This window comes from Salvelinus sp. IW2-2015, linkage group LG10 (genome assembly GCF_002910315.2).
Source record: "Salvelinus sp. IW2-2015 linkage group LG10, ASM291031v2, whole genome shotgun sequence".
Classification (NCBI taxonomy): domain Eukaryota; kingdom Metazoa; phylum Chordata; class Actinopteri; order Salmoniformes; family Salmonidae; genus Salvelinus; species Salvelinus sp. IW2-2015.
In genome coordinates, this window is record NC_036850.1 from 2,740,563 (window position 1) to 2,766,938 (window position 26,376).

Here is a 26,376-nt window from a genome sequence, read left to right on the forward strand (position 1 = left end):
CCAAGAGACTTGCAGCTGTAATGGCTGCTAAAGGTGGATCTACAAAGTATTGACTTTGGTGGGTGAATAGTTATGCACGCTCAAATTCTGTGTCTTATTTCTTGTTTGTTTCACAATAAATATTTAGCATCTTCAAAGTGGTAGGCATGTTGTGTAAATCAAATGATACAAACCTCCCAAAAAATCTATTTTAATTCCAGGTTGTAAGGCAACACAATAGGAAGAATGCCAAGGGGGTGAATACTTTCACAAGCCACTGTACAGTCTGGGATCTGGGAATAATGGTCATTTCAGTTATTGAACCATTGATTCTATTGTTGGATTATACAATGTATAAATGTACACCAAGGTAATTCTTTGTCATGCCTCATTTTAGGAGGATCAGATGGTGACAGGGGTCTCAGCAGAGTCAAGCAGCCAGGGAAGACCTGACGGTGAATTTTTGCAGACAACACTTTATTCTCTCTGTCCAGCAAACACTGGACAAGACAGATGCTATTTTCAAACTGTATCAAGGGTTGATAGAGGCTTTACCCGATGACACAAAACATGTGATACAAAAAAAATGTATGACACTATTGATGATGAATGGATACAGATATGTTAAGTCGCTCTGGATAAGAGCGTCTGCTAAATGACTTAAATGTAAATGTAATGCCCGGTCATGTTCATATCATCTCAGACATAAATTACTGCCGTTTAAGACCATCCATATAACTATATGCCAGTGAAACTGAATATCATGCACTCAGAAATGTTATTATTCTGCTGGAGGTGTAAAGCACAAAAGGGGACACATTTGCATATGTTGAAAAAATATACCATCAAGGAGGTGTGTAAACAAAACTCCTTAAAATTTTGGCAAGATAAAAAGTTGGGGTGTAGGGGAGACAAAATACTGATACCGACATATAAAAACATTTTGGTTTATTTGTGAAGGCTGGCTGAATTCTGACAAAGGCTGAGAACATACTCTTTCTACAGATTCTCCCTGTTTTTGTGTGCTTAGAAATGTTGATACAGGAGACTTATCAGAAGAAACTGTGTAACCTAGCATTTATAGTGGCTAATAAATGCATTGCCATTAATTGGAAGGTTGGTTTTCATCCCACAATGTATGGAAGAAATGTCAAGTGATGTTCAGTATCACTAGATTTGTTTTAAGATTAAGGGTATACTGTGCAACTTTCATAAGGTCTGGATGCCTTCTTTGGAATACTGTACAAAAGAATTGGCTGTATTGAAAACATGCCCACGTCAGGAGAGATTTAGGAAATCCGTAGCTGCTGGGCTGCTCAGTCCTGGCCCTGTGGGTCTGCTGTACTGTTGTCACACTGGCCATCGCCTATCACACCTGAAACCAATAAGGAATGTTTCACTAAAATCCTAAAGCTGAGTGGGGTGTGTTGGGTGCGCTACAGGGCCGTGGACCCCTAGGAGCAGGACTGGGTGGCCCAGCTATATATTCTGTGCATGTAAAAATAGCTCTACAGTACTATTAGGCCTATGATATTAATTATATGGAGGGTTAGTGTCGGTGTATGTGTGTTTTAACTCAACTTTTGTTTTCCAAAACCTTCCCTTGAGAAAAAGGATGGGAAGGAAGTTGTGTTGGGGAGAAAGTTGAGTTATTGACTAAACTGGTGGGGGTCGGGTATGTAGGCGGCTTGGGTTGGCTGGGCGGTCTGGCTGAAATTTGGATGTCTTAAGAATCAAAAGTTGTCTTTGTACTTTATTTGTAAGAGTTCATTTGTTAGGCTGTTGGGTAAAGGTGCAACACCATATTGATTATTTAATTATGATGGATCTAGTTCAGTCTTATCAATCAATTAAACATTTAATAACCTCTTACCTAGCTTGATGATCATGGGCATTTTTGCTTGCTTTTTGTTGTTCGAAATAGACAGCTTGAAGGGCGATGGGTCATATTAGATTGTGTAGAAGATGCAGAAATGTGCTTAAGTTGCCTCAAAACGGGAGGACCCCCAGAGCCCCTGCCAAGTTATGTCCCCCTCTACAAATAGCACTGCTGGGTGATTTACAGTCATAGTCATTCGATCAATATAATTTACCCAGCATTATTAGATTTAGCTCTCGCTGTGTTATGGCTACTCCACTCACAGCTTGGAGGCCCCACTAAATACCTATTTTTTTATWWAAAAAAAAAAATTATCCTTAATTTTCATCATATCCAATTGGTAGTCCCGTACGGACTCAGGATTGTCGAAGGTCCTCCGAAACACAACCCAGCCAAGCCGCACTGCTTCTTGACACAATGCACACAACCCAGAAGCCAGCCGCACCAATGTGTTGGAAGAAATACCGCACACCTGGCGACCATGTCAGCGTGCATGCGCCCGGCCCGCCACAGGAATTGCTAGAGCGCGATGGGACAAGGACATCCCTGCCAGCCAAACCCTCCCCTAAACCAGACGACGCTGGGCCAATTGTGCGTCGCCTCATGAGTCTCCAAGTCGCGGCCGGCTGAGACACAGCCCGGTATCGAACAAGGGTCTGTAGTGATGCAGTGCCTTAGACCGCTGCACCACTCGGGAGGCCCTCACTAAATTAATTAATTCAGCCATTCACTGCTATTTAATGGATCAACTTATTACTTGAGCCTTATCAGTTGCAATGCAACTAGATCCGATTGTGTGCCATTCGGTCTCCTCCCCTCCTTACTATTGCTCAACCTGTCTCTTTTTCAATACCCTCCCCTTCATCCCCTCCTCGGTCTCTCTCCAGGTGGACCACTGGCTGGAGTTCAGTACATGGCGCGTGTGTGGACAGTCGGGCCTAGCTACAGCCCTGGAGGAGCTGGACAAGGCCTTGGCTCTGCGCACATTCCTGGTGGGCCACAGCCTGACTCTGGCCGACCTCTGTGTGTGGTCTGTGCTCAAAGGTCAGTCAGTCCCAGTGACTCAGCTGACCCTAATAGGCATCTAACGCTTTAACCGAAGACGGCTGGGGTGTAGATAGTCATACATAACAGCGCAGGCAAATATATATAGTGTGCATCTAAAAACTAAACAATTTAGATGCACCCGGTACTAGATGCACAGAGCAATAAAAAAGGTAATGTGGTTTGGTAAGAAGAATGCCCCTCTTCCCACAGGTGTTATTACTACCTCTGACGGTTTAGAGCTTGAGGTAGTCACCTCATACAAGTATTTGGGAGTATGGCTAGGTATACTGTCCTTCTCTCAGCACATATCAAAGCTGCAGGCTAAAGTTAAATCTAGACTTGGTTTCCTGTATCGTAATCGCTCCTCTTTCACCCCAGCTGCCAAACTAACCCTGATTCAGATGACCATCCTACCCATGCTAGATTACGGTGACATCATTTATAGATCGGCAGGTAAGGGTGCTCTCGAGCATCTAGATTTTCTTTACCATTCGGCCATCAGATTTGCCACCAATGCTCCTTATAAGACACATCACTGCACTCTATACTCCTCTGTAAACTGGTCATCTCTGTATACCCGTCGCAAGACGCACTGGTTGATGCTTATTTATAAAACCCTCTTAGGCCTCACTCCCCCCTATCTGAGATATCTACTGCAGCCCTCATTCTCCACATACAACACCCATTCTGCCAGTCACATTCTGTTAAAGGWCCCCAAAGCACACATCCCTGGGTCGCTCTTTTCAATTCGCTGCAGCTAGCCACTGGAACGAGCTGCAACAAACACTCAAATTGGACAGTTATATCTCAATCTCTTCATTCAGACTCAATCATGGACACTTACTGACAGTTGTGGCTGCTTTGTGTGATGTATTATTGTCTCTACCTTCTTGACCTTTGTGCTGTTGACTGTGCCCAATAATTTATGTACCATGCAGTGTTGTCATGTGTTGCTGCCTTGCTATGTTATCTTAGGTCTCTTTATGTAGCGTTGTGTCTCTTCTTGTGATGTGTGTTTGGTCCTATATTTATATTGTATTTATTTAAATCCCAGGCCCCTGTCACAGCAGGCCTTTTGTTAGGCCGTCATTGTAAATAAGAATTTGTTCTTAACTGACTTGCCTCGTTAAATAACATCTATGTTGAGAGGTAGAAGGTAGACATTGATTTTGGAGCAGTTAGCCTAGCGGTTATAGTGTTGTGCCAGCACTGGTTCGAATACCCAAACTGTCAAGGTGAAAAATATGTCAGTGTCCTTGAGCAAGGCACATAACCCTAATTTGCTCCAGGGTCTCCGTACTACTATGGTGTACGTACTACCCTGTAAATTAGCACATTTCACTGCACTTCTCTGGTGTAGGTGACAATAAAACATAATTAAGTATTTAGGCATATCATATGAAATATGGCTCATGTGAAATCATGTAGGTCCAGATTATTCATACAGAAATATCAAAACATTCTTTCAACTAAACTCCAACTCCTCATGAGGTGTCCTACATATGTCGACTAGGTAGGACCCCTATGACTAGAGGCTTCATGCATAGCTTTTAGCATAAGAGTAGGAGTAAAATGTCTCTTCTCAGCACTTACGACCAAATTTTCCATCTCTGAGACGCTTTGTGGATACAGTCCCTGGGCCCGGTTTCCCAAAAGCATCTTAAGGCAAAACTCATCGTTAGAACAATAGAACTATGGGATCCTAACAATAAACGTAGCTGATGCATAAAGATGCTTTTGGGAAACCGGGCCCAGTAAACCAAAAAACAGGTTTGTTGATTGTATAAGTCTGCAGTTAAAAGGTAGACTCCACAATATGACATCTTCATAGACAGCATTGTGGCGGGGTCCACAGCAGAATTCCAATCTGCCAAGACTACCACTAATGTTATATTGCTCACTCTACCTTCATGTAAAACGGAGTTTAAGTAAAGAAAAAACGACAACAGTAACTGTAGCTTTGAACAGTGGCGTTTAGCTTTACTGCACATTAGAAGGTTAAGTTAGGCATCGCTGTATACTCAAAACAAAATGTCCGCCAAACCTGCGCTTAGCCATTAAACTCAATGAGAAAACCCTAATTCTTTATGATTGGCCCTTTTCCCAATGCCGGGCTGCATTTCATTGCCACGATCTCTCATGACAATAAAAAAAGTGAGCCTTGTCCTTATGTCCTGTCACTGCTACTCCCATAAGTATCCTTCATGGAACTGGGTGGGTTTTCCTAAAAAGGTTGGCAAAATCTACATCCCAAATAACACCACGGCACTGTATCCCATTGGGGGGGGATCCTTCTTGCCTCTTTAAGAGGTGATGGAGACCATGTTGTTGGGGCTGAGAATCTCGATCCAGTAGCCATCAGGGTCCTGTACAAACGCCAGCCCCTTCATTTTACCTGAGAGAAGAGCAGAGGGAGATAGAGACAGGAATGGAGTAGGAGATATAACACCATGAGATAGAAATGCTCCTGATAAAATTGTCAGGATACACATTGGAGCAAGAATAGAGTATAAGCATCCAAAGAGCACATGAGCTGAATTAAATTATTTCCAGAGTAAGAAATATCCTAAATGAACTAACTGTTGCATCTAAGAAAAGTTATTTATAGAATAATCGCATAATCCATTTACTTTATTGAATTTACAAAAACTTTTCTGTAAGCTCCAAACAGTAAATGGAAATGGTCTCTTCCTAGTTTCATACATAAATAACCATAAAAACACCAGGATGATGATTTCCCTGTGACTGAAGCAACACACATTGAAAAGGTGTTAATCATACCCGCCAACAGTAACACCTGGGCCACGTTCAGCAGGGCCCTACGTTGTGAACTTTGATACGTCATAGAACATGCCTCTGATATGTTGAATAAGGAATCACGTGGCAATGAAGTGGTAATGTTATTGATCAAAACTGCCTCCATTGATTTCACTTAAAAGTATCTGTCATGTTGCCAAGACAGTTCTCGTAATGTTTACATGTAACCCAATCTGATGTTTTAACTAGAGAACTCTAGACAAATATGACACTTAAAATGGCGATTCCCTCACCCGTTTGGCAACATGCTAAGCTATGAACACTAACACCATCGAGGAATGCCAGCAGCTTAGCTAGCACAACAATCCTCAAGAGTCTGTTTATGGCATAAATACAATACCAGTAAAAAGTTGACACCTACTCATTCTAGGGTTTATATTTTTACTATTTTCTACATTGTAGAATAATAGTGAAGGCATCAAAACTATGAAATAACATGGAATCATGTAGTAATCAAGTGCTAATTCAAAGTTGCCACCCTTTGCCTTGACAGCTTTGCACACTCTTGGCATTCTCTCAACCAGCTTCATGAAGTAGTCACCTGGAATGCATTTCAATTAACAGGTGTGCCTTGTGGAATTTCTATTCTTAATGCTTTTGAGCCAATCAGTTGTGTTGTGACAAGAACAGCTCAAATAATCAAAGAGAAACAGTTCATCATTTAACTGTAACGCTATCTGAAGAACCAATGAAGACGCTAAAAAGGATGAGTGCCGGGAGAAGTGGGTGGGTCAACCGTGCCCGTAATACTTTATTTGGGGTATCAGGTTGTTTGTGAAGGTCTGCACAAAGCATAGTATTTTAAACTAAAAAAGCATTGAGATACCGATCTGTCATTAACATGGCACTCGCGACAGTAAAACCCAGGACAAATGGGGGTTGTAATGAGAAGAGCTATTACCGGTAATACATGGGCCCCGTTTGTAAATGTACTGTCTAACCGTGATGGTGTGCTCGGTTGAGGGGCTTGAATTCATGTGATTGCCAGTCMCTTAGTGCTTAACGTTGAGTCTTTCTAAATTTGGGTCGGATAATTGATCATAATTAAAAAACATTTGATTCGGAAAGGAAAAAGAACTGCTCCTAAGCTGTGAGGAGAGCACAATGTGAGGGGAGGGTGCGCTGCTCGACATTATTAGGGAGGGTTTTTCTCCTTGTGAAACCTTATCTTTTAGTGTCCTCCGAGAGAGAGGTTATTAGAGAACCCACTAGATGATAGCTTGGGCCAACAATGAGGGTGGCTTGGAGACTAGCATTCCATGGGCATAGAACAGAACGAACGGTTCTTTCCCCAGTCTTAGACGCATCAAGGGTCGTGTGAAATTATTACACGTGTATTGTCTTTCTTCCATGTTCAAGTCAATATTTTTCTTGGTGTCGTGGAACATAAGCGTGGTCATTGTTCCAAAGGAAGGATTGGTGGAAATGGACTAATTGACTTGAATGTTTTAGTATGTTTATAACTATAGAAGTGGATTAGTAGTAGTGACTAATGTGTTATGGGTTAGATGGAATGATTTATGTGCAAATGTATTTGTAGCAGGTGGCGAGGTACATGCAGGGCCTGTGTTTGAGACAGAATGTTTGCATAAGGCTGTTATAATTGCAGAGTCTGGCAGGACCGACAGTGTATTTTACATTTACATTTAAGTCATTTAGCAGACGCTCTTATCCAGAGCGACTTACAAATTGGTATTCTGTGGAGTCCCAAAAACCAAGGCATTAACATTATAGGGAAGTGGGAAAGCGGAATGGAATGTGACTGCGGTGGAGATCTGTGGGGGGTCATAATTTAAGGAAGTGGGTAAGAGTCTCTGGGGAACTATACCACTTCTCTATGTATATTGTTATAGGGGATGGCTTGTAGGAGAGGAAGGACAGCTAACTGTGCACAATAGAGACTACTATGAATTTAATTGACTGTCACACATACCCAAATCATGGTAAGAGTAGCAGAGACAGTTTTGTCATTTGACACTATTGTCAACTTTTAGTGATGGGTTTGTCAAAGAAGGTACAAAGCTTAAAAGAACAGCCACAGATACCTGTATACAGGAGGCCACATCACCGAAGGGGAAGTTTGCTGTAATAATAGCATCACATCTCCTGCAGAGTGTGATTAAGAAACATGTGACTGAGTTTTATACGGTTGGATACTCTTCCAACGCCACTAATATCTCCTCCATTCATAACAGCCAGATAACACTTGACATATCTCCCAGAAGATTGGGACTGAGTGACGGTAAAGTTGGCTGCTTATCAACTGTTGGGACCCAACGCTTACACTATAACAAAGGTGTTCAAAGGGGTGGGGTGTAGATCGACTTTGGGATGAGCGATGTGTACCTAACCTGAGCACAGGAAAGTATTATCCACAGGTACCGACTGTAGCAGAGCACAAGAGGTCATTGGAGATGTTGGTGGCTAGGGAACCGGGTATGAGTTGGGAGACAGGCAGGGAGTGTCTGAAAGGGAAAGTCCTAGACCTATCAGTGAACCACAAAGACATTAGGAGAGCAGGAGACAGATTCATTGCAATAGCTATTCTCACAGCAGTCGCTGTAGGGACAGTGGCTGAAGGAGCGGTAGTAGTGCTGAAGGATGCTATAGTAACAGCATGGAACTGGACTATAGCGCAAATGAGGAGTATTTTGAAGTATGCAGTGTTAGTAGTAGCAGGGGTTACCTTGGTAACATTGTTGGGATATCATCTTCTGAGGGCATTGATGTTGAAACGGATATACAGTGCGGAATTAATCAGCTTTACCTCATCGTGAAGTAAAGTTGATTAAGGCCACCGCACGTGTATGGCTAAGGAGGAAGGAGATCGGGAGCAAAGTGAAAATGACTTAGGAACACCTCTGGGAGCCTGGGGTCTGACGGGGAAGACTGGGTGAAAGCATGAGGTGGTTTCTTAGGGCCTTCATTTTTGTGGAACCCAGCAGGAAAATATACAGAAGGCATAGTCAGGCAAATAATGGGAATCGTCATGTTATCAAACTTTGGTTTTTCCTTTGCATATAGATTACAAGTCAAAAGTTTGAACACACCTAGTCATTCCACGAGTGTGCAACGCTGTCAAAGGCAAAGGGTGGCTACTTTGAAGAATATAAAATGTCTTTTGATTTGTTTAATACTTTTTTGGTTGCTACATTATTCCATGTGTTATTTCATAGTTTTGATGTCTTCAATATTATTATCTACAAAAATAAAAACCCTTGAATGAGTAGGTGTCCAAACACACTCACACTTTTTTTTAACCCACTTTTTCAATCTTGTCTCAAATATTTTATGAAACCAAGCAAATGTTGCACACACCCAAATCTTGCGTACAAAAAAAGCCAAGTATGAGTAGTACTGTGGGGCTACTCTTACCATCATCGGGCTTCTTGACAAAGGTGACTGCTTGCTCTTCAAACAGCTTGCAGGCAGCATAGACGTCAGGCACCGCAATTCCAATGTGCCCTATGATGCGTGAGATTGAACATAACACATTGCTGACTAACTAGTTTACGCCACTTATGCAATTAATAAACTCAACGACTTACATATACAGCTGTTCTCCAAGTCTTGAACAAAAACTATCCATTAGGATGAATAACAATCCAAAATATATAAATGGCAGGGTGGGTAACAACGAAGCCTGCAGATATAATGCTTTATAACTTGTTATAAGCATGCATGGGCCTTTTAAAAAAGTGTACTTCTTACAGATATATAATAAGACAAAAGTGGGTCAAACATGTCAATGAGAAGTCTTACAATGCATTATAACTGAAAAAATTATGGATTATTCCAGCAGACTTTATGTACAGTGGTACGGCAATGTACTATGGGATGATTACTGAGCTTCAGTGTAGAGTACAGACTCACCAAAGCCACGAGGGTCCGAGTTGCCATTGTGGTAAGACTGGCTAGCGTCACTCTCAGAGCCCCAGTTACTAGGAGGCACAGAAAAAAAACAATGCAATACAACTTTATCAAATTATAGGAATGTAAAATAACACATCCGATATTTAAAAATTGTAAAAAATAAATGACCTTTTAATGTGGCGTGAACACAACCCATCATGACATTCATCTGATTGTCAAACAAATCACTTTAAAAAGTAGGCATGTACGTCCATTTCAAAACAACTCCAGCATCCAAACTGCATGTCTACTCATGCCATTTGATGAATGGTAATAGACATCTGTGTGTCTTGCTGACAAACTGACAACAACTGTAGCCTGAGAAGTTGAGACACCTGAAATGAGGCTGAAACAGTTCTGGGAATAACAGGAAGGTCACCCAAAATAAAAAGGTCAACTTATTAGGCTAGGCTACAATGTGTATTACTGTGAACTTCAAATAGGCCTACCAGAAGCCAGTGATGTAGTGTTGACTGATTTGCCGGTCGCGGTCAACGTAAATAAATCCCCACTAGGCCTGTACCAAAGCCGGTAGCCTACCCTCTCAGCCAAGGCAATTTTAAACACGAAGACACGCAGAATACGTATCCCACATTCAATATAATACAATAATTAATTCAAAACATGTTTTACACCCTAGTTCACGAGTTGTCCATAATTCATGAGTTAATGCTTGGAGTCTTCACAGATTGTGACATAACACTACCTTTCCTTACATTATCGACATTGTCATTATTAAACATTTAGCAATTTAAAGAAAACTTCAACCCTGTACGAATCATATATCTTGGCGATTTCAAAAATGCACTGTAAGCTCAACTATGTAACATTTAATTACATTTCGCCGTTATAACAATTCTCATGGGCACACAAATCACAAATGGAAGATGTTTCGAACCACCAAGACTCTTCCTAAAGCTGGCCGCCCGGCCAAACTGAGCAATCAGGGGAGAAGGGCCTTGGTCAGGGAGGTGACCAAGAACCAGATGGTCACTGACCGAGCTCTAGAGTTCCTCTGTGGAGATGGGAGAACGTTCCAGAAGGACAACCATCTCTGCAACTCAGGCCTTTATGGTAGAGTGGCCAGAAGGAAGCCACTTCTCAGTAAAAGGCACATGACAGCCCGCTTGGAGTTTGCCAAAAGGCACCTAAAGGGCTCGCAGACCATGAGAACAGACCACAGACCACCAGATTCTCTGGTCTGAAGAAACCAAGATTAAACTCTTTGGCCTGAATGCCAAGTGTCAAGTCTGGAGGAAACCTGGCAACAACCTTACGGTAAAGCATGGTGGTGGCAACTTGTTGTGGGGTTGCTTTTCAGCGGCAGGGACTGGGAGACGAGTGAGGATCGAGGGAAAAATGAACGAAGCAAAGTACAGAGATCCTTGATGAAAATCTGCTCATAGAGAGCGCTCATAACCTCAGACTAGGGAGAAGGTTCACCTTCCAACAACACAATGACCTTAAGCACACAGTCAAGAGGGGTGTTAACCCCGGTGTCCTGGTTAAATTCACAATCTGGCCCTCAACCATCACGGTCACCTAATAATCCCCAGTTTACAATTGGCTCATTCATCCCCCTCCTCTCCCCTGTAACTATTCCCCAGGTCGTTGCTGCAAATGAGAACGTGTTCTCAGTCAACTTACCTGGTAAAATAAYGGTAAAATAAATAAATAAATAAATAAAAAAGACAACGCAGGAGTGGCATCGGGACGAGTCTCTAAATGTTCTTGAGTGGCCCAGCCAGAGCCCGGACTTGAACCCAATCAAACATCTCAGGAGACCTGAAAATAGCTGTGCAGCGACGCTCCCCATCCAACCTGACAGAGCTTGAGGGGCTTTGCAGAGAAGAATGGGACAAACTCCCCAAATTCAGGTGTGCCAAGCTTGTAGCGTCATACCAAAGAAGACTCGAGGCTGTAATTGCTGCCAAAAGGTGCTTCAACAAAGTACTCAGTAAAGGGTCTGAATAGATCTGTAAATGTGATATTGCAGATTTTTGCTTTGTCATTATGGGGTATTGTGTAGATCGAGGGGGAAATGTACTTAATTTTAATATAAGGCTATAACGTAACAAAATGTGGAAAAGGTCAAGGGGTATGAACACTTTTCGAATGCACTGTACATCTAATGCATTGGAATGAAGGCTATTTTTTTWAAATCAAGGACGCATGTCAAACAAATGGCGAAAAAGAGGAAGTACAAAGGAAAATCTCGGCCGAGGCACAAAAAAATAATCTGCACCACTGAATGGACATCGCTGCCACATCAATAAAATGGTTTAAACCATGACAGAGGTGGGGGTGTTCGGGTTAATTTTCATATTTACCACTGCATTTTAAACAAATCAGAGAATGGTTCAATTGGAATTATTTAGGAGATCCCCCAGTTTTACTTTTGTTGCATTTAGGACAGCCAACGTCTTCTTCAGGGGAGTTGAGCCCCCCTGGCACCTCTGATAATTCACACCATGCCAGCACTAACAACCATTTCAAGGATATCTCTAGGACTGGAGTAAGAGTACACTATCATAGACCTTCTGATCATGCCCAGGCCTCTTGTGAATAGTGAGGAGCGCTTTTGCCTATCGCCCAAAATCCTTACTGGGTGAGCTCAATGGTGGCTCGTCTGGAAAAGGTCCATGCCGTTCTTTCTTTCACGTCAGCAGGGATCTCCTTCTTGTCCTCGTAACCCAGGAAGTAAAGGGAGAAGTGCATGGAGGGGAAGTCAAACTTTTGTAGTAACCTGGAGGGAAAGGACAAAGAAAAGTTACCCGTGTTGTATGACTGCATGAGAGGAGAAACAGCACTACATATTGGAAAATGACAAAGTATCTGCTCTATTGACGCGTCAGGAGGATTGTAGTGTTTTACCATTTGCTTATTGCCAGTCGGTAGTCTCATGAACCAGCCGGACAGCTGCGCTCAATACGTGTGCCACGTGTTGAGCACAGAGTTCAGGCTGGTTTCAGGGTTATGCAATTTGTTTAATACTTAAGTCCACCTGGTCATCTTCATTCCAAGAAGTGCAGGACCAGTCAGGTACCAAAGCTAGCTTATTGTAGCATTTTATTAAGTAACTGTCAAGTAAGTAAATAAGTGCCTCCAGCTCGTCCTAAATCCATTTACTTTGGTTAACTTTTTTCGTAAAAGTTTTATTTGAAAGAGTAGAGGTACTGTATTTCTCGTGATCCAATGACCAGACAACATTGATGGGGCTACGGTTGGCACTCACGTCATTCCCATGATCCGGGTATAGAAGTCCAGGGATTTCACTGGATCCTTCACCCTCAGCATGGTCTGCTGCATCATGAAATCCTGGAACACCACAGAATACCCAATTCTAGGAATTATTCTTAATTCTAGGACTTAAGTTTCACCTCAAAAAGAAGTGAGCATTGAAAAACAGGTACACCTGTAAATTCAGGGTGGCAACTTGATTTCCTAAAATAATCGTTCATGCTTGCTGACGTGTTTCGGAGCAAACATCCTCCTACAATGATCTAAGATTAATCATTATGTTTCAGTACAGTAATGGGAGTCTAACATTGTACATTCCGAGACAGTCGTGCTTTGCAGGATTTGTCATACTGTCCTAAATAAATAAATACAAATGTTTTTGTTTTGTACACTGGGCCTTTAAAATAGTCCTGTATTAGAGGACCAATACAGCTGTCTGCAGCTCAGGCAACCCCCCCCCCATCCTTTTAACAGCAGGACACTGTAAAGGCCTTTATCACTCTGAAGATTATGAATTGGGCGGTTTGAGAAGGTTTGAATCCTAAGCAACCTGCCTACACGTTTACATTACATTTAAGTCATTTAGCAGACGCTCTTATCCAGAGCGACTTACAAATAGTGTGACATTTGTGGCCTGCTGGAGGTCATTTTGCAGGGCTCTGGCAGTGATCCTCCTTGCACAAAGGCGGAGGTAGCGGTCCTGCTGCTGGGTTGTTGCCCTCCTACGGCCTCCTCCACGTCTCCTGATGTACTGGCCTGTCTCCTGGTAGCGCCTCCATGCTCTGGACACTACGCTGACAGACACAGCAAACCTTCTTGCCACAGCTCGCATTGATGTGCCATCCTGGATGAGCTGCACTACCTGAGCAACTTGTGTGGGTTGTAGACTCCGTCTCATGCTACCACTAGAGTGAAAGCACCGCCAGCATTCAAAAGTGACCAAAACATCCGCCAGGAAGCATAGGAACTGAGAAGTGGTCTGTGGTCACCACCTGCAGAACCACTCCTTTATTGGGGGTGTCTTGCTAATTGCCTATAATTTCCACCTGTTGTCTATTCCATTTGCACAACAGCATGTGAAATGTATTGTCAATCAGTGTTGCTTCCTAAGTGGACAGTTTGATTTCACAGAAGTGTGATTGACTTGGAGTTACATTGTGTTGTTTAAGTGTTCCCTTATATATATATATATATATATACTGCTCAAAAAAATAAAGGGAACACTTAAACAACACAATGTAACTCCAAGTCAATCACACTTCTGTGAAATCAAACTGTCCACTTAGCTTTCATGCACCTGTACTGACCTTGCCTTATGAACGATAGCGGGGTGAACAGGCCGTGGCTCGGGTGGTTGATGTCCTTGATCTTTTTGACCTTCCTGTGACATCGGGTGCTGTATATGTCCTGGAGGGCAGGTAGGTTGCCCCCAGTGATCTGCTGTGCAGACCACACCACCCTCTGGAGATCTCTGCGGGTTCCAGGCAGTGCGGTTGCCGTACCAGGCGGTGATATAGCCCAACAGGATGCTCTTAATTGTGCATCTGTAAGATTTTGTGAGGGTTTTAGGGGCCAAGCCCAATATCTTCAGTCTCCTAAGGTTGAAGTGGCGCCGTTGCGCCTTCAATGTGTACGCCAAGGAACTTGAAGCTTTCACCTTCTCATTTACATTTACATTTAGGTCATTTAGCAGACGCTCTTATCCAGAGCGACTTACAAATTGGAAAGTTCATACATATTCATCCTGGTCCCCCCGTGGGGAATGAACCCACAACCCTGGCGTTGCAAGCGCCATGCTCTACCAACTGAGCCACACGGGACCGCTTCTCCACTGCGGCCCCGTCGATGTGGATAGGGGCGTGCTCCCTCTGCTGTTTCCTGAAGTCCAAGATCAGCTCCTTCGTTTTGTTGACGTTGAGTGAGATTATTTTCCTGGTACCACTCACCCTGGGCCCTCACCTCCTTCCTGTATACTGTCTCGTAATTGTTGATAATCAGGCCTACTGTTGTGTCGCCTGCAAACTTGATTGAGTTGGAGGCATGTGTGGCCACGCAGTCATGGGTGAACAGGGAGTACAAGAGGGGGCTGAGCACGCACCCTTGAGGGGCCCGTGCATTGAGGATCAGCGAAGGTGTTTTTTCCTACCTTCAACACCTGGGAGCGGCCCGTCAGCAGTCCAGGACCCAGTTGCACAGGACGAGGTTGATGAGCTATAGTCAATGAAAAGCATTCTTACATTGGTATTCCTCTTGTCCAGATGGGATTGCATCATCTGTGGGTCTATTGGAGCGGTATGCAAATTGCAGTGGGTCTAGGGTGTCACGTAAGGTGGAGCCTCAAAAGCACATCATGATGACAGAAATTAGTCGTATGGGGTGATAGCCATTTAATTCAGTTACCTTTGTTTTCTTGGGGACAGGAACAATGGTGGACATATTGAAGCAAATGGGTACAGCAGACTGGGATAGGGAGAGACTGAATATGGCAGGAAATACTCCAGCCAGCTGGTCTGCGCATGCTCTGAGGACACGTCTAGGGATGCCGCCTGGGCCAACATCTAGCTAATGTCAGCACTCATCCGACTGGTATAACTTTACCTTAGCTAGATAATCAAAAAAACACATTAATTGGCTAGCTAACTTTAACTTGCCTGTTCGTTAGCTAATTAGCTAGGTTAGCTTCCAGCTGACTGATTTTTACCTAGTTACAGTCAGAGGCTAGCTGCTGGACTTTGTCCAAGCACGCTAGCGTTAGCTAGGTAACATTAGCTAGCTAATCAAAATACCTGTTCGCATTTATTGATTGACCACAGTTAGCTATATACACAATAGCCTAGGCTTGTTCGCATACAATTCGTATGGCTGGCAGCGTGGTGCAAGCAGCTGTGTTGTTGCTGAGCAACCGATCTGGTATTATAGAACTTAGAAATGCTACAAAAAGGTAGCACGTTTCTTAATGGCCGGAAAGGTGCACGAGAACGAAACATTTAGGTTCTTATTTAAAAAACTGTTGCAACTACAAACACTGTAGAGGCGATTTTGTAATAGCATGATATACAGTCAGGTATCAGTAATACTGGGACGCTCTGGCCTACACAAGCGCTCAACACGGACTTGCTTATCACAGACCTAGGTCTGGCTGGCAAATAACCAATAAAAATACCAAAACGGCATCATTACATAACAGAAATGGAGTAAAGTAAGTAAATGTAAAGCCCATCTATAAGTGTGTCAATTTCTATAGAAGAATGGGCAAAAAAATGTACACTGAGTTCCTGTTTTGCAGTTGCATACACCATCAGTGCTAGCAGAGGCACAACAAACATAAATGATCGGATGTACCCCTCCAAAGTCCAAATGTCACTTTGAAGTATTGAGTTTCATAGTCAGTAGCACTGCGGAGGGTGTATCAGTAGAATGCACTAAGTCTATAAATAAGACGCAAAAGCTATTTCACTTTTGCAAACGTTGCATCTGGCAGAAGACGTTCACCTGCGCGTGAGCCCAGTTGTAAAGCTATGAAACTGCATAACCGGCCTATGTGCCTAACTTTAGTATTGCGAGTTCCATTTGGGCAGAATTCAAGAGTGGGCTGCTAGATATAGCTACTCACCTTCGTAAGTGGGTTTCCATCTTTGCAAGCTGCTGCCGCGGCCTCGTCTGATAACCCTTGGTCGGTCATTTTGCTTGGATATCTACCTCTAGAAGAAGACCGAGGAGTGCTAGGTTGGTGGTGTGTGCGGTGAGCAGCAAGGCACAGCCACTGAAATGAGGAAATAAAGAGCCCCTCCAAAAACTTCTCGACTGAGAGCGTCTAGCTACGTCAGTCAGGGCTAACCAGCTAAGCAACCTTTTAGAACGTGTTCTCACCACCATATATGGGAGTGAGAGAAACACCATTGTAAATACAACCCATATTTATGCTTATTTATTTTAACTTGTGTGCTTTAACCATTTGTACATTGTTACAACACTGTATATATATAATATGACATTTGTAATGTCTTTCTTGTTTTGAAACTTCTGTATGTGTAATGTTTACTGTTAATTTGTATTGTTTATTTCACTTTTGTGTATTATCTACCTCACTTGCTTTGGCAATGTTAACACATGTTTCCCATGCCAATAAAGCCCCTTGAATTGAATTGAATTGAATTGAATTGAAAGTCCAGGCGCGGGTAGTGTGAGAGGATGGAACTAAGTGAAACTGGGCCGAAATTCTGCAAATTCTCTCATCGATGAAACATCTGATCTCAATACATTTTTATGTTCCCATAACTATATATGTTACGAACACAGTGGACTAAGTTTTATAGACTACGCTTTGCCAAAGTTTWAAAAAATTGTGTTGTTTAGAAAGAGTGCGAGGTCGAATTGAGTTTGTGCACACGCGCACTTCAGAAGAGGCGTTCACTAACGGAAATATGCAAATATATGCTACAACTCGCCAATAGGATCTCTAGCTCGTGCATGCCCACGTCCTTGCTTGTTCTGCCCACTCTGCCTAATTTGCTCCCACTGTAAACTACACAGATGAACTATCTTGGGTTAGTTATACAGATCTAGCCTACTAGTCTAGTGCATGCACAAGTTAAATTATTTACAAATATAACCCAGTATAAATAGTAGACCAGCCTGAAAGGAGTGCATTCATTTATTTTTGTTACATGATGTCATCCATAATAGATCTGCTGTCAGTTAAATGTAGATTTTTAAGGGCATTTTCAATGGTCAAAGGTCAAATCTGGTGAAAATGGGTATAATGGAAATTATATTTAGAATCATGAACACCTTTATTCACCAAGTACATTTGCATGTACCAGGAATTTGACATGGTCAAATGTTGCTGCAACAATAAATATAATATACACAATTAACAGAATGTACACAATAAACATAAAAGACAGACAATACACAGAATATACAGACAGAATGTATAAACAATGCATTTACATACACTGAACAAAAATATAAACACAACATGCAACAATTTTTAAGATTTTACTGAGTTACAGTTCATATAAGGAAATCAGTCTAAATAAATAAATTAGGCACTAATCTATGGATTTCACGACTGGGAATACAGATATATCTGTTGGTCACAGATACATATAAAAACAAGGGTAGGGGCGTGGATCAGAGAACCAGTCAGTGTCTGGTGTGACCACCATTTGCCTCATGCAGTGCAACATCTCCTTCACATAGAGTTGATCAGGCTGTTGATTGTGGCCTGTGGAATGTTGTCCCGCTCCTTCAATGGCTGTGCGAAGTTGCTGGATATTGGCGGGAACTGGAACACACTGTTGTACACATCAATCCAGAGCATCCAACACGTGCTCAATGGGTGACAAGTCTGGTCAGTATACAGGCCATGGAAAACTGGACCATTTTCAGCTTCCAGAAATTGTGTACAGATCCTTGCGACATGGGGCTGTGCATTATCATGCTGAAACTTGAGGTGATGGCAGTGGAAGAATGGCACGATAATGGGCCTTAGGATCTTGTCACGGTGTCTTTGTGCGTTTCAATTGCTATCGATAAAATGCAAATTGTGTTCGTTGTCCGTAGCTTATGCCGGCCCATACCATAACCCCACCAACACCATGGTTCACAACGTTGACATAAGCAAACCGCTTGCCCACACGACGCACAGTACAGTTGAAACCGGGATTCAACCGTGAAGAGCACACTTATCCAGCGTGCCAGTGGCCATCGAAGGGAAGCATTTGCCCACTGAAGTTGGTTACAACGCCGAACTGCAGTCAGGTCAAGACCCTGGTGAGGACGACAAGCACGCATAAATGCTATGGTTGTGCAAACCCACAGTTTCATCAGCTGTCCTGGTGGCTGATCTCAGACGATCCTGCAGGTGAAGAAGCTGGATGTGGAGGTCCTGGGCTGGCGTGGTTACACGTGGTCTGCGGTTATAAGGCCGGTTGGATGTACTGCCAAATTCTCTAAAACAACGTTGGAGACGGCTTATGGTAGTGAAATTAACCTTAAATTCTCCGGCAACAGCTCTGGTGGACATTCCTGCAGTCAGCATGCCAATTACAAAAAATTACATTGTTTACAAACAATTGAGTTGAAGAAGTAAATATTTGGGGGTGGACAAACATAAGAACCCACCAAATTCTTTGTATTTATTTGTTATTAATATAGCCTATTAATAGCTGCAAATAGAGAGAAAGCATGCCAACCTATAGGCCCTGCATGACCCCATTGCATTAAAAACTACACCATGTCCTGGCCAGTAGAAATGCTGTTCGGCCAGTAGATTTTTGGCCAGCTGGCCTGGTCTGCCAGTGAGAAAAGAAGTTCGCTTTGGACCCAGTCATAGCCTATAAATAGGAACCAAAGGTTTACCTGACAAGGTCATGAGATCAGGAAAAACTGCCGGCCCCAGAAAAGACACACAGACATTTTGCCACACCACTTTTGAACCTGTAGTGTATCTGTGCTTTAAATACTATAACTTATGTCATAAACCAAAATATACGTTTGCATTACTCCATTGTTTATAACAGGAATATAAACCATGTATAGTTTCAAAATATGTTAAAAGCTGTCAACTACTTTGTAGGCTTGTTTATTAGGCTAGGTCAAATGAAGGGTTCTGGACTAGAAATCCTTTTGGCTAGTGATTTTCCATGTATCTTGCTTTTTAGTCCTGGACTAGGCTTAATCTGTGTCCAGGAAAAGCTCCCCATAATATTTAAATGAGTGAAATGGGATGATGTCTTACATGAAAAATCCTGTTTACAGTACCAAGTATATTAATGGCTAAACCTCCTCTAAGAGTATGTATTAGGCTATTTGAGAGACGGTTTGAATCCTAATCAACCCATCCAATGTGAGTACATCTGTTGTTGAAGTACAGTAGATCAGAAAAGCTACAGTACTCTAACAGTAGTCAAGCTGCCTATGCTGAAAAGCCTTGTTGCTGTTAGTAGGTAAAATTAGCTTTTGAATTTCCTGTCTTTTTCCCGCTTCAGACAAAAGCTAATATTTCACTTAAAACATAGCTCTTTGTATGAATACTTCTTTACAAACAAAGATCTCGCTGTGATAAAATGGATGCACTACATGCCAACGTTATGTTCCAATGGGCACACCGAGAGGCCAGCCTTATCTGTCTTACTTTCTGAAACATGGTTAGATGAGACGATCATTGACTCCGAGCTTAGTTTGAACATTCGGTACACCATACTGTAACGGCTTTCGTTGGTGGAAGGAGAGGAGGACCAAAATGCAGCGTGGTATGTATCCATAATATCATTTAATCGAGAATGAATACAAAATACAAAAAAGAACAAGAGAATACAAAATAAAAACCGAAACAGTCCCGAATGGTGAAAACACTGAAATGGGAAAATAATCACCCACAAAACATAATAGAAAACATGCTACCTAAATATGGCTCCCAATCAGAGACAACGACTGACACCTGCCTCTGATTGAGAACCATACTAGGCCAAACACATAGGAATATAAATACAGAACAAAACATAGAAAAAACAACATAGAATGCCCACCCCAACTCACGCCCTGACCAAACTAAAATAAAGACATAAAAAAGGAACTAAGGTCAGAACGTGACAGGTAAGCTCAAAAAGACTCAGCCTTCTTACCAGCAATATGTTACATGTGCTATAAGGCATAGTAAAACAATTGATCTTTGCTTCAACAAAATGAACCATGCCTACAAATCTATTCAGAAGGCTCCGCTAAGCACCGCTGATCATAAAGGCGACCGCATACTTGGTTCAGTTGCTCAGCTTGGCAAAGCGAACGTCTGTGCCTCGCATGCTTCCTTTTTTTTTTACTGCAATATTACTGTTTATCCCTCTTGAGATGCTGAAGCAACAACATAGCCAGTATACACTTCCCGAAAATCGTCCGAATTAATCTAAGATAAATCAAGAAATCAATCATATATTTTCACATTAAACAAAGCTGTTTGGTGCAGTATTTCTCAGGCCAAGGTAGGAGAGTCAGACATATACGCACGCAACAACATCACTCACACTTACTTCCAGTATTGGAGTCGTTGGTTCTGTGGGTCGGGTGGATGGGGCACCAGCATCCTTCTGAATCCTCCTCAAGATGGCTGTAGAAGCTGTTGTCCTTGGGATATGTTGCCTACTCTGGATGTGAGGTCTTACCAATGCCTTGCCCTACTCAAGAAAGATCCGTCTCCTCTGGAGCTTCCCTCTGTTCCAATCTGGGTTCAATGCCATCCAGAGGACAAACGCGTTGTACTCTGAGATGTCCAAGATGTTGAAGAATATCACAAGTGGCCAGCGTAGGGTTCTTCTTTTGCAGCTGTAGCCAGTCACCCAGATTGTCTAAATTGTCCACCCCTCCTTTTGTGGCATTGTAATCCATTATGATTTCTGTTTTTTTATGTTCCTGGCCACAGATTCTCTCATCCCTATGCAGCGTACTCATGATTACAACATTTTTTGCCTTTCTTTGGCACGTAGGACACTAGGGACGTGTCAGTCGTGAACACAAACTTAGAGGAATTGATAGGCCTGTTCTGTGTATTTAACAGCTGAGGTGGGAGCTCTGGCTTGTTTTTTCATACTGTTCCTACCATCGTCCGCTTCCTCTTGAGGAGCACCTGTCCCAGCTTGTGCGAAGTTAACAAGTTATTACATGTGATGTTGTGGCCACGGAGTCCCTGTGTCACATCCAGGACAACCCGCATCCCTTGGTTCTTCTCAGGGTCTCGTCCATCTGGCTTCCCCGTATACACTCACAAGTTCCACGCATATGATGAAGCAGCATTACAGGCAGCCCAGATCTTGATTCCATATTTTGCGGGTTTAGACGGTATGTACTGCCTGATGGGGCAGCGGCCCCTAAATTGCATAAGCTGCTCATCAACAGTAACGTTGGACCCAGGGTTGTAAAACATGGGAAGGCGTTCCACCCGCTAGCTTCTCTTTCTGCCGCCTAATTGGTCTGTTGTCTCGGTTATCGAAGCGGATAATCCTGGAAATAATGTGGAAGATTTCCAGAGACATTGTTGCACAGAAAAGTTCTCTGCCAGTTTCTGCAACCCACATTGATTCCCCATTGGATCTGAAAACACCAGCAAGGATAAGAACCCCAAAGTATGTATGTAAATGAGTTTGGTCCATCTCCTTCCATCTCTCTCCAAAAACACACCTTCCCTCCAAATTAGTGGAGTCCAGAATGATTTTCTGGAAGGTGTCTGGGATGAACAGTTCAAAAGAAGACTTTATGTGAGAACTTGTTCTCAACTAGCCTACCTGGTTAAATAAATGTGAAATATATATATTTTTAAATGTCCTGCACATGAGTAACTGCCATCCGCAACAGCCCTGTTTGCATCCTTATCCCATTGGCAGCCATGCAGGGTGGCTGATTCCTTGGGTAAGAAGACCATTCAATTTCACAATTTTTTTACATCCATATTTCTCCTACTGCAGGCTGACGGGCTGGCCCTGGGGCTAGCTGAGGGTCAATCTCATCCTCTTCTCCCAACTCACTGTCAGACTCTGAATTGACAGAGACATGATCCTCATATTCAGAAAGTTCTTCACCTTCCAAAGTGGAAGACGCTCCTTCCACACCAGCAACTCTCACTGCAAAAACTATTTCTAAGGCCCTCTGAGCAGAGATTATTTTTGCCATACTGATTGATTGTAGTAAGGACCTATACATGCAAAGCTATTTATTTGTTGTGTCCCTCCCCCAATTTGCACCTGGCTGGGGTAGAGCGTGGGAAAATACTGCATTTTTTACAATGTATCAAAATAATGTATTGTAATAACATTGTGCAGTTTCGTACAAGACATTGTGTAGTATAGCACACTACAAAGGGTAAAGAGTGCGAGAAAAGCAGGAGACATGCAGACAGGCAGGGAGACAGACAGGTTATTGATGCTATGTTGAAACAGCAGGCCCAGGGAGGAGGAAGACAGAGTGAAGGCACACAGCAAATCTTTTTGTTTCATTTTTAGTTGTTTTCACCTACACACACTCACACTTTTATTACCCTCGGGTCCAGTGGACCCGAACACCACATATGTAATATAAATGTGTAGGGGGGGTGCTGTAACGATTATCGTCTAGAGAAGGAGAAGAGGACCAAAATGCAGCGTGGTAAGTGTTCATGATAATAATTTAATCAAACTGAACACTACACAAAATAACGAGGAAAAAACGAAAACGAAACAGTTCTGCAAGGTGACATACACTAAACAGAAAACAACCACCCACAAACAAAAGTGGGAAAACAGGCTACCTAGCTGCCTCTGATTGAGAACCATACCAGGCCAAACACATAGAAATAGAAAACCTAGACCTACAACATAGAATACCCACCCACATCACACCCTGAACCAAACTAAAAATAGAAACATACAAAGCAATCTACGGTCAGGGCGTGACAGTACCCCCCCCCCCCCCCCAAAGGTGCGGACTCCGGCCGCAAAATCTGACCCAATAGGGGAGGGTCTGGGTGGGCATATTTTACCGCGGTGGCGGCTCTGGTGCGGGACATAGACCCCACTCCACCTTAGTCTTGGCCCCCTTATGTAGCGCCTCTGGAGTGGCGACCCTCACCGCCGACCCCGGACTGGGGAACCTTACAACGGCCCCGAATAGGAGGGAAACTCTGGCAGCGCCAGACAGGCGGGAGGCTCTGGCTGCTCCGGACAGGAGGGAGACTCTGGCTGCTCCGGACAGGAGGGAGACTCTGGCTGCTCCGGACAGGAGGGAGACTCTGGCTGCTCCGGACAGGAGGGCGACGCTGGAAGCTCCGGACTAGAGCGCGACGTTGGAGGCTCCGGACTAGAGGGCGACGCTGGAGGCTCCGGACTAGAGGGCGTCGCTGGAGGCTTCGTGCCATGGATCATCACTGGAGGCTTCTTGCCATGGATCATCACTGGAAGCTTCTTGCCATGGATCATCACTGGAGGCTTCGTGCCATGGATTATCACTGGAGGCTTCGTGCCATGGATTATCACTGGAGGCTTCTTGCCATGGATTATCACTGGAGGTTTCGTGCCATGGATCATCACTGGAGGCTTCGTGCCATGGATCATCACTGGAGGCTTCGTGCCATGGATCACCACTGGAGTGAAGAGACACACAGGAGGCCTGGCTCTGGGAGAAGGCACAGGACTCACCAGGCTGGGGAGACATGCAGGAGGCCTTGTCCTTGGTCGAGGCACCGGATGCACTGGGCCGCGGAGGCGCACTGGAAGTCTCGAGAAAAAAGCCTGCACAACCCGTCCTGGCTGTATGGTGACTTTGGCCCTGCACGTGCGGGGCGCAGTCACAGGACGCACTGGAGACAAGGTGACAAGGTGTTCTGCAAGGTGACATACACTAAACAGAAAACAACCACCCACAAACAAAAGTGGGAAAACAGGCTACCTAAGTATGGCTCAACGACAACGATAGACAGCTGCCTCTGATTGAGAACCATACCAGGCCAAACACATAGAAATAGAAAACCTAGACCTACAACATAGAATACCCACCCACATCACACCCTGACCAAACTAAAAATAGAAACATACAAAGCAATCTACGGTCAGGGCATGACAGGTGCACAGTGTACACTCAATGAAAATGTGTTATTTTACATGTTTGTCACAGAAAATGAGCCAAGGCCAGTGAGTCTCAGGTTGAAAAAATTATTCATTGTATAATATTAATTTGAGCAAACATTGAAAATGGGTCCCACAGACCCAAACACCAGGGTTAAGCTGGCAGTATTTTGAGACAGGCTTGAATAAGCTAATTAGCCAATAGGCAGAGGGTAGCATAATTTGCCTCATTCTCTGTAATAATGGTATGGGAATAATAAAGCATTTTATTTTGTGAAGTGGTTTCTTGCGTCAAACAACACAACACCATTTCCAGTCACCTCCTTGTCTGAAGGACAAGTAGATAAACAGGTTCATGTCAAGCCCTGCATGTTTTTTTCAAAAGTCTCATGGAATGTAGACAGGCCTACATTGAACCCCGCACATTGCCTTCTACAGTAGACGTAAACAGGAACTGCCGTAGTCTGTTAGTTCTGCCATTTTAGGTAACCCTATAGGCGGCAGGTGTTACTTAGTCATATGGCCAATAATATATTCTGTAAATATAATTACAATACAGAAATATACTTGCTCTTCAGTAAAGTTCTGTCAATCTTATGGTGGAAACCATAATCACGGAAACCTAGTTGCACACTACTTATACAAATACTAATCTGTTTCTTGAACACCAGTGTTTTTTTAGGACAAGAATGACTGTAACCTTTAGGACAATGTCTCCATCACAGGTCTCCAAGGGTATAGTAAGGGTATATCGTTGATAACATAACTTGGGATGGTTTAAATGTTCAGATTGGGCATGACAAATCAATGAAGTAATCTTCCAATGTTGTGTTATTTACATTATACCTCACACAACCTTTTACATTTACATTTACATTTAAGTCATTTAGCAGACGCTCTTATCCAGAGCGACTTACAAATTGGTGCATTCACCTTATGATATCCAGTGGAACAACCACTTACAATAGTGCATCTAACTCTTTTAAGGGGGGGGGGGGTTAGAAGGATTACTTTATCCTATCCTAGGTATTCCTTAAAGAGGTGGGGTTTCAGGTGTCTCCGAAAGGTGGTGATTGACTCCGCTGACCTGGCGTCGTGAGGGAGTTTGTTCCACCATTGGGGTGCCAGAGCAGCGAACAGTTTTGACTGGGCTGAGCGGGAACTGTACTTCCTCAGAGGTAGGGAGGCGAGCAGGCCAGAGGTGGATGAACGCAGTGCCCTTGTTTGGGTGTAGGGCCTGATCAGAGCCTGAAGGTACGGAGGTGCCGTTCCCCTCACAGCTCCGTAGGCAAGCACCATGGTCTTGTAACGGATGCGAGCTTCAACTGGAAGCCAGTGGAGAGAGCGGAGGAGCGGGTGACGTGAGAGAACTTGGGAAAGTTGAACACCAGACGGGCTGCGGCGTTCTGGATGAGTTGTAGGGGTTTAATGGCACAGGCAGGGAGCCCAGCCAACAGCGAGTTGCAGTAATCCAGACGGGAGATGACAAGTGCCTGGATTAGGACCTGCGCCGCTTCCTGCGTGAGGCAGGGTCGTACTCTGCGAATGTTGTAGAGCATGAACCTACAAGGAACGGGTCACCGCCTTGATGTTAGTTGAGAACGACAGGGTGTTGTCCAGGATCACGCCAAGGTTCTTAGCACTCTGGGAGGAGGACACAATGGAGTTGTCAACCGTGATGGCGAGATCATGGAACGGGCAGTCCTTCCCCGGGGGAAGAGCAGCTCCGTCTTGCCGAGGTTCAGCTTGAGGTGGTGATCCGTCATCCACACTGATATGTCTGCCAGACATGCAGAGATGCGATTCACCACCTGGTTATCAGAGGGGGAAAGAGAAGATTAATTGTGTGTCGTCTGCATAGCAATGATAGAGAGACCATGTGAGGATATGACAGAGCCAAGTGACTTGGTG

General features: G+C 43.6%; 1 protein-coding gene across 1 annotated transcript; it reads right to left on the reverse strand.

The window, feature by feature from the left end:
* Positions 1 to 4,860: 4,860 nt before the first annotated feature.
* On the reverse strand, positions 4,861 to 16,750 carry LOC111969181 (lactoylglutathione lyase). The gene is made up of 6 exons (XM_023995124.2): positions 16,488 to 16,750; positions 12,870 to 12,952; positions 12,240 to 12,380; positions 9,596 to 9,663; positions 9,098 to 9,187; positions 4,861 to 5,300 (listed from the first exon to the last, which is right to left on the reverse strand). Exons 1-6 carry the CDS (start codon positions 16,554 to 16,556, stop codon positions 5,209 to 5,211), a joined length of 543 nt encoding a protein of 180 aa, XP_023850892.1. The 5' UTR covers positions 16,557 to 16,750; the 3' UTR covers positions 4,861 to 5,208.
* Positions 16,751 to 26,376: the final 9,626 nt, after the last annotated feature.

Coding starts and splice junctions, on each gene's coding strand:
- LOC111969181 (XM_023995124.2), bottom strand. CDS start 16,556: ATGACCGACCAAGGGTTATCAGACGAGGCCGCGGCAGCAGCTTGCAAA. Junction 12,953..16,487: donor ATGGAAACCCACTTACGAAG/GTGAGTAGCTAT, acceptor GTGGTGTTCCAG/GATTTCATGATGCAGCAGAC. Junction 12,381..12,869: donor ACCCGGATCATGGGAATGAC/GTGAGTGCCAAC, acceptor CTTTCCCTCCAG/GTTACTACAAAAGTTTGACT.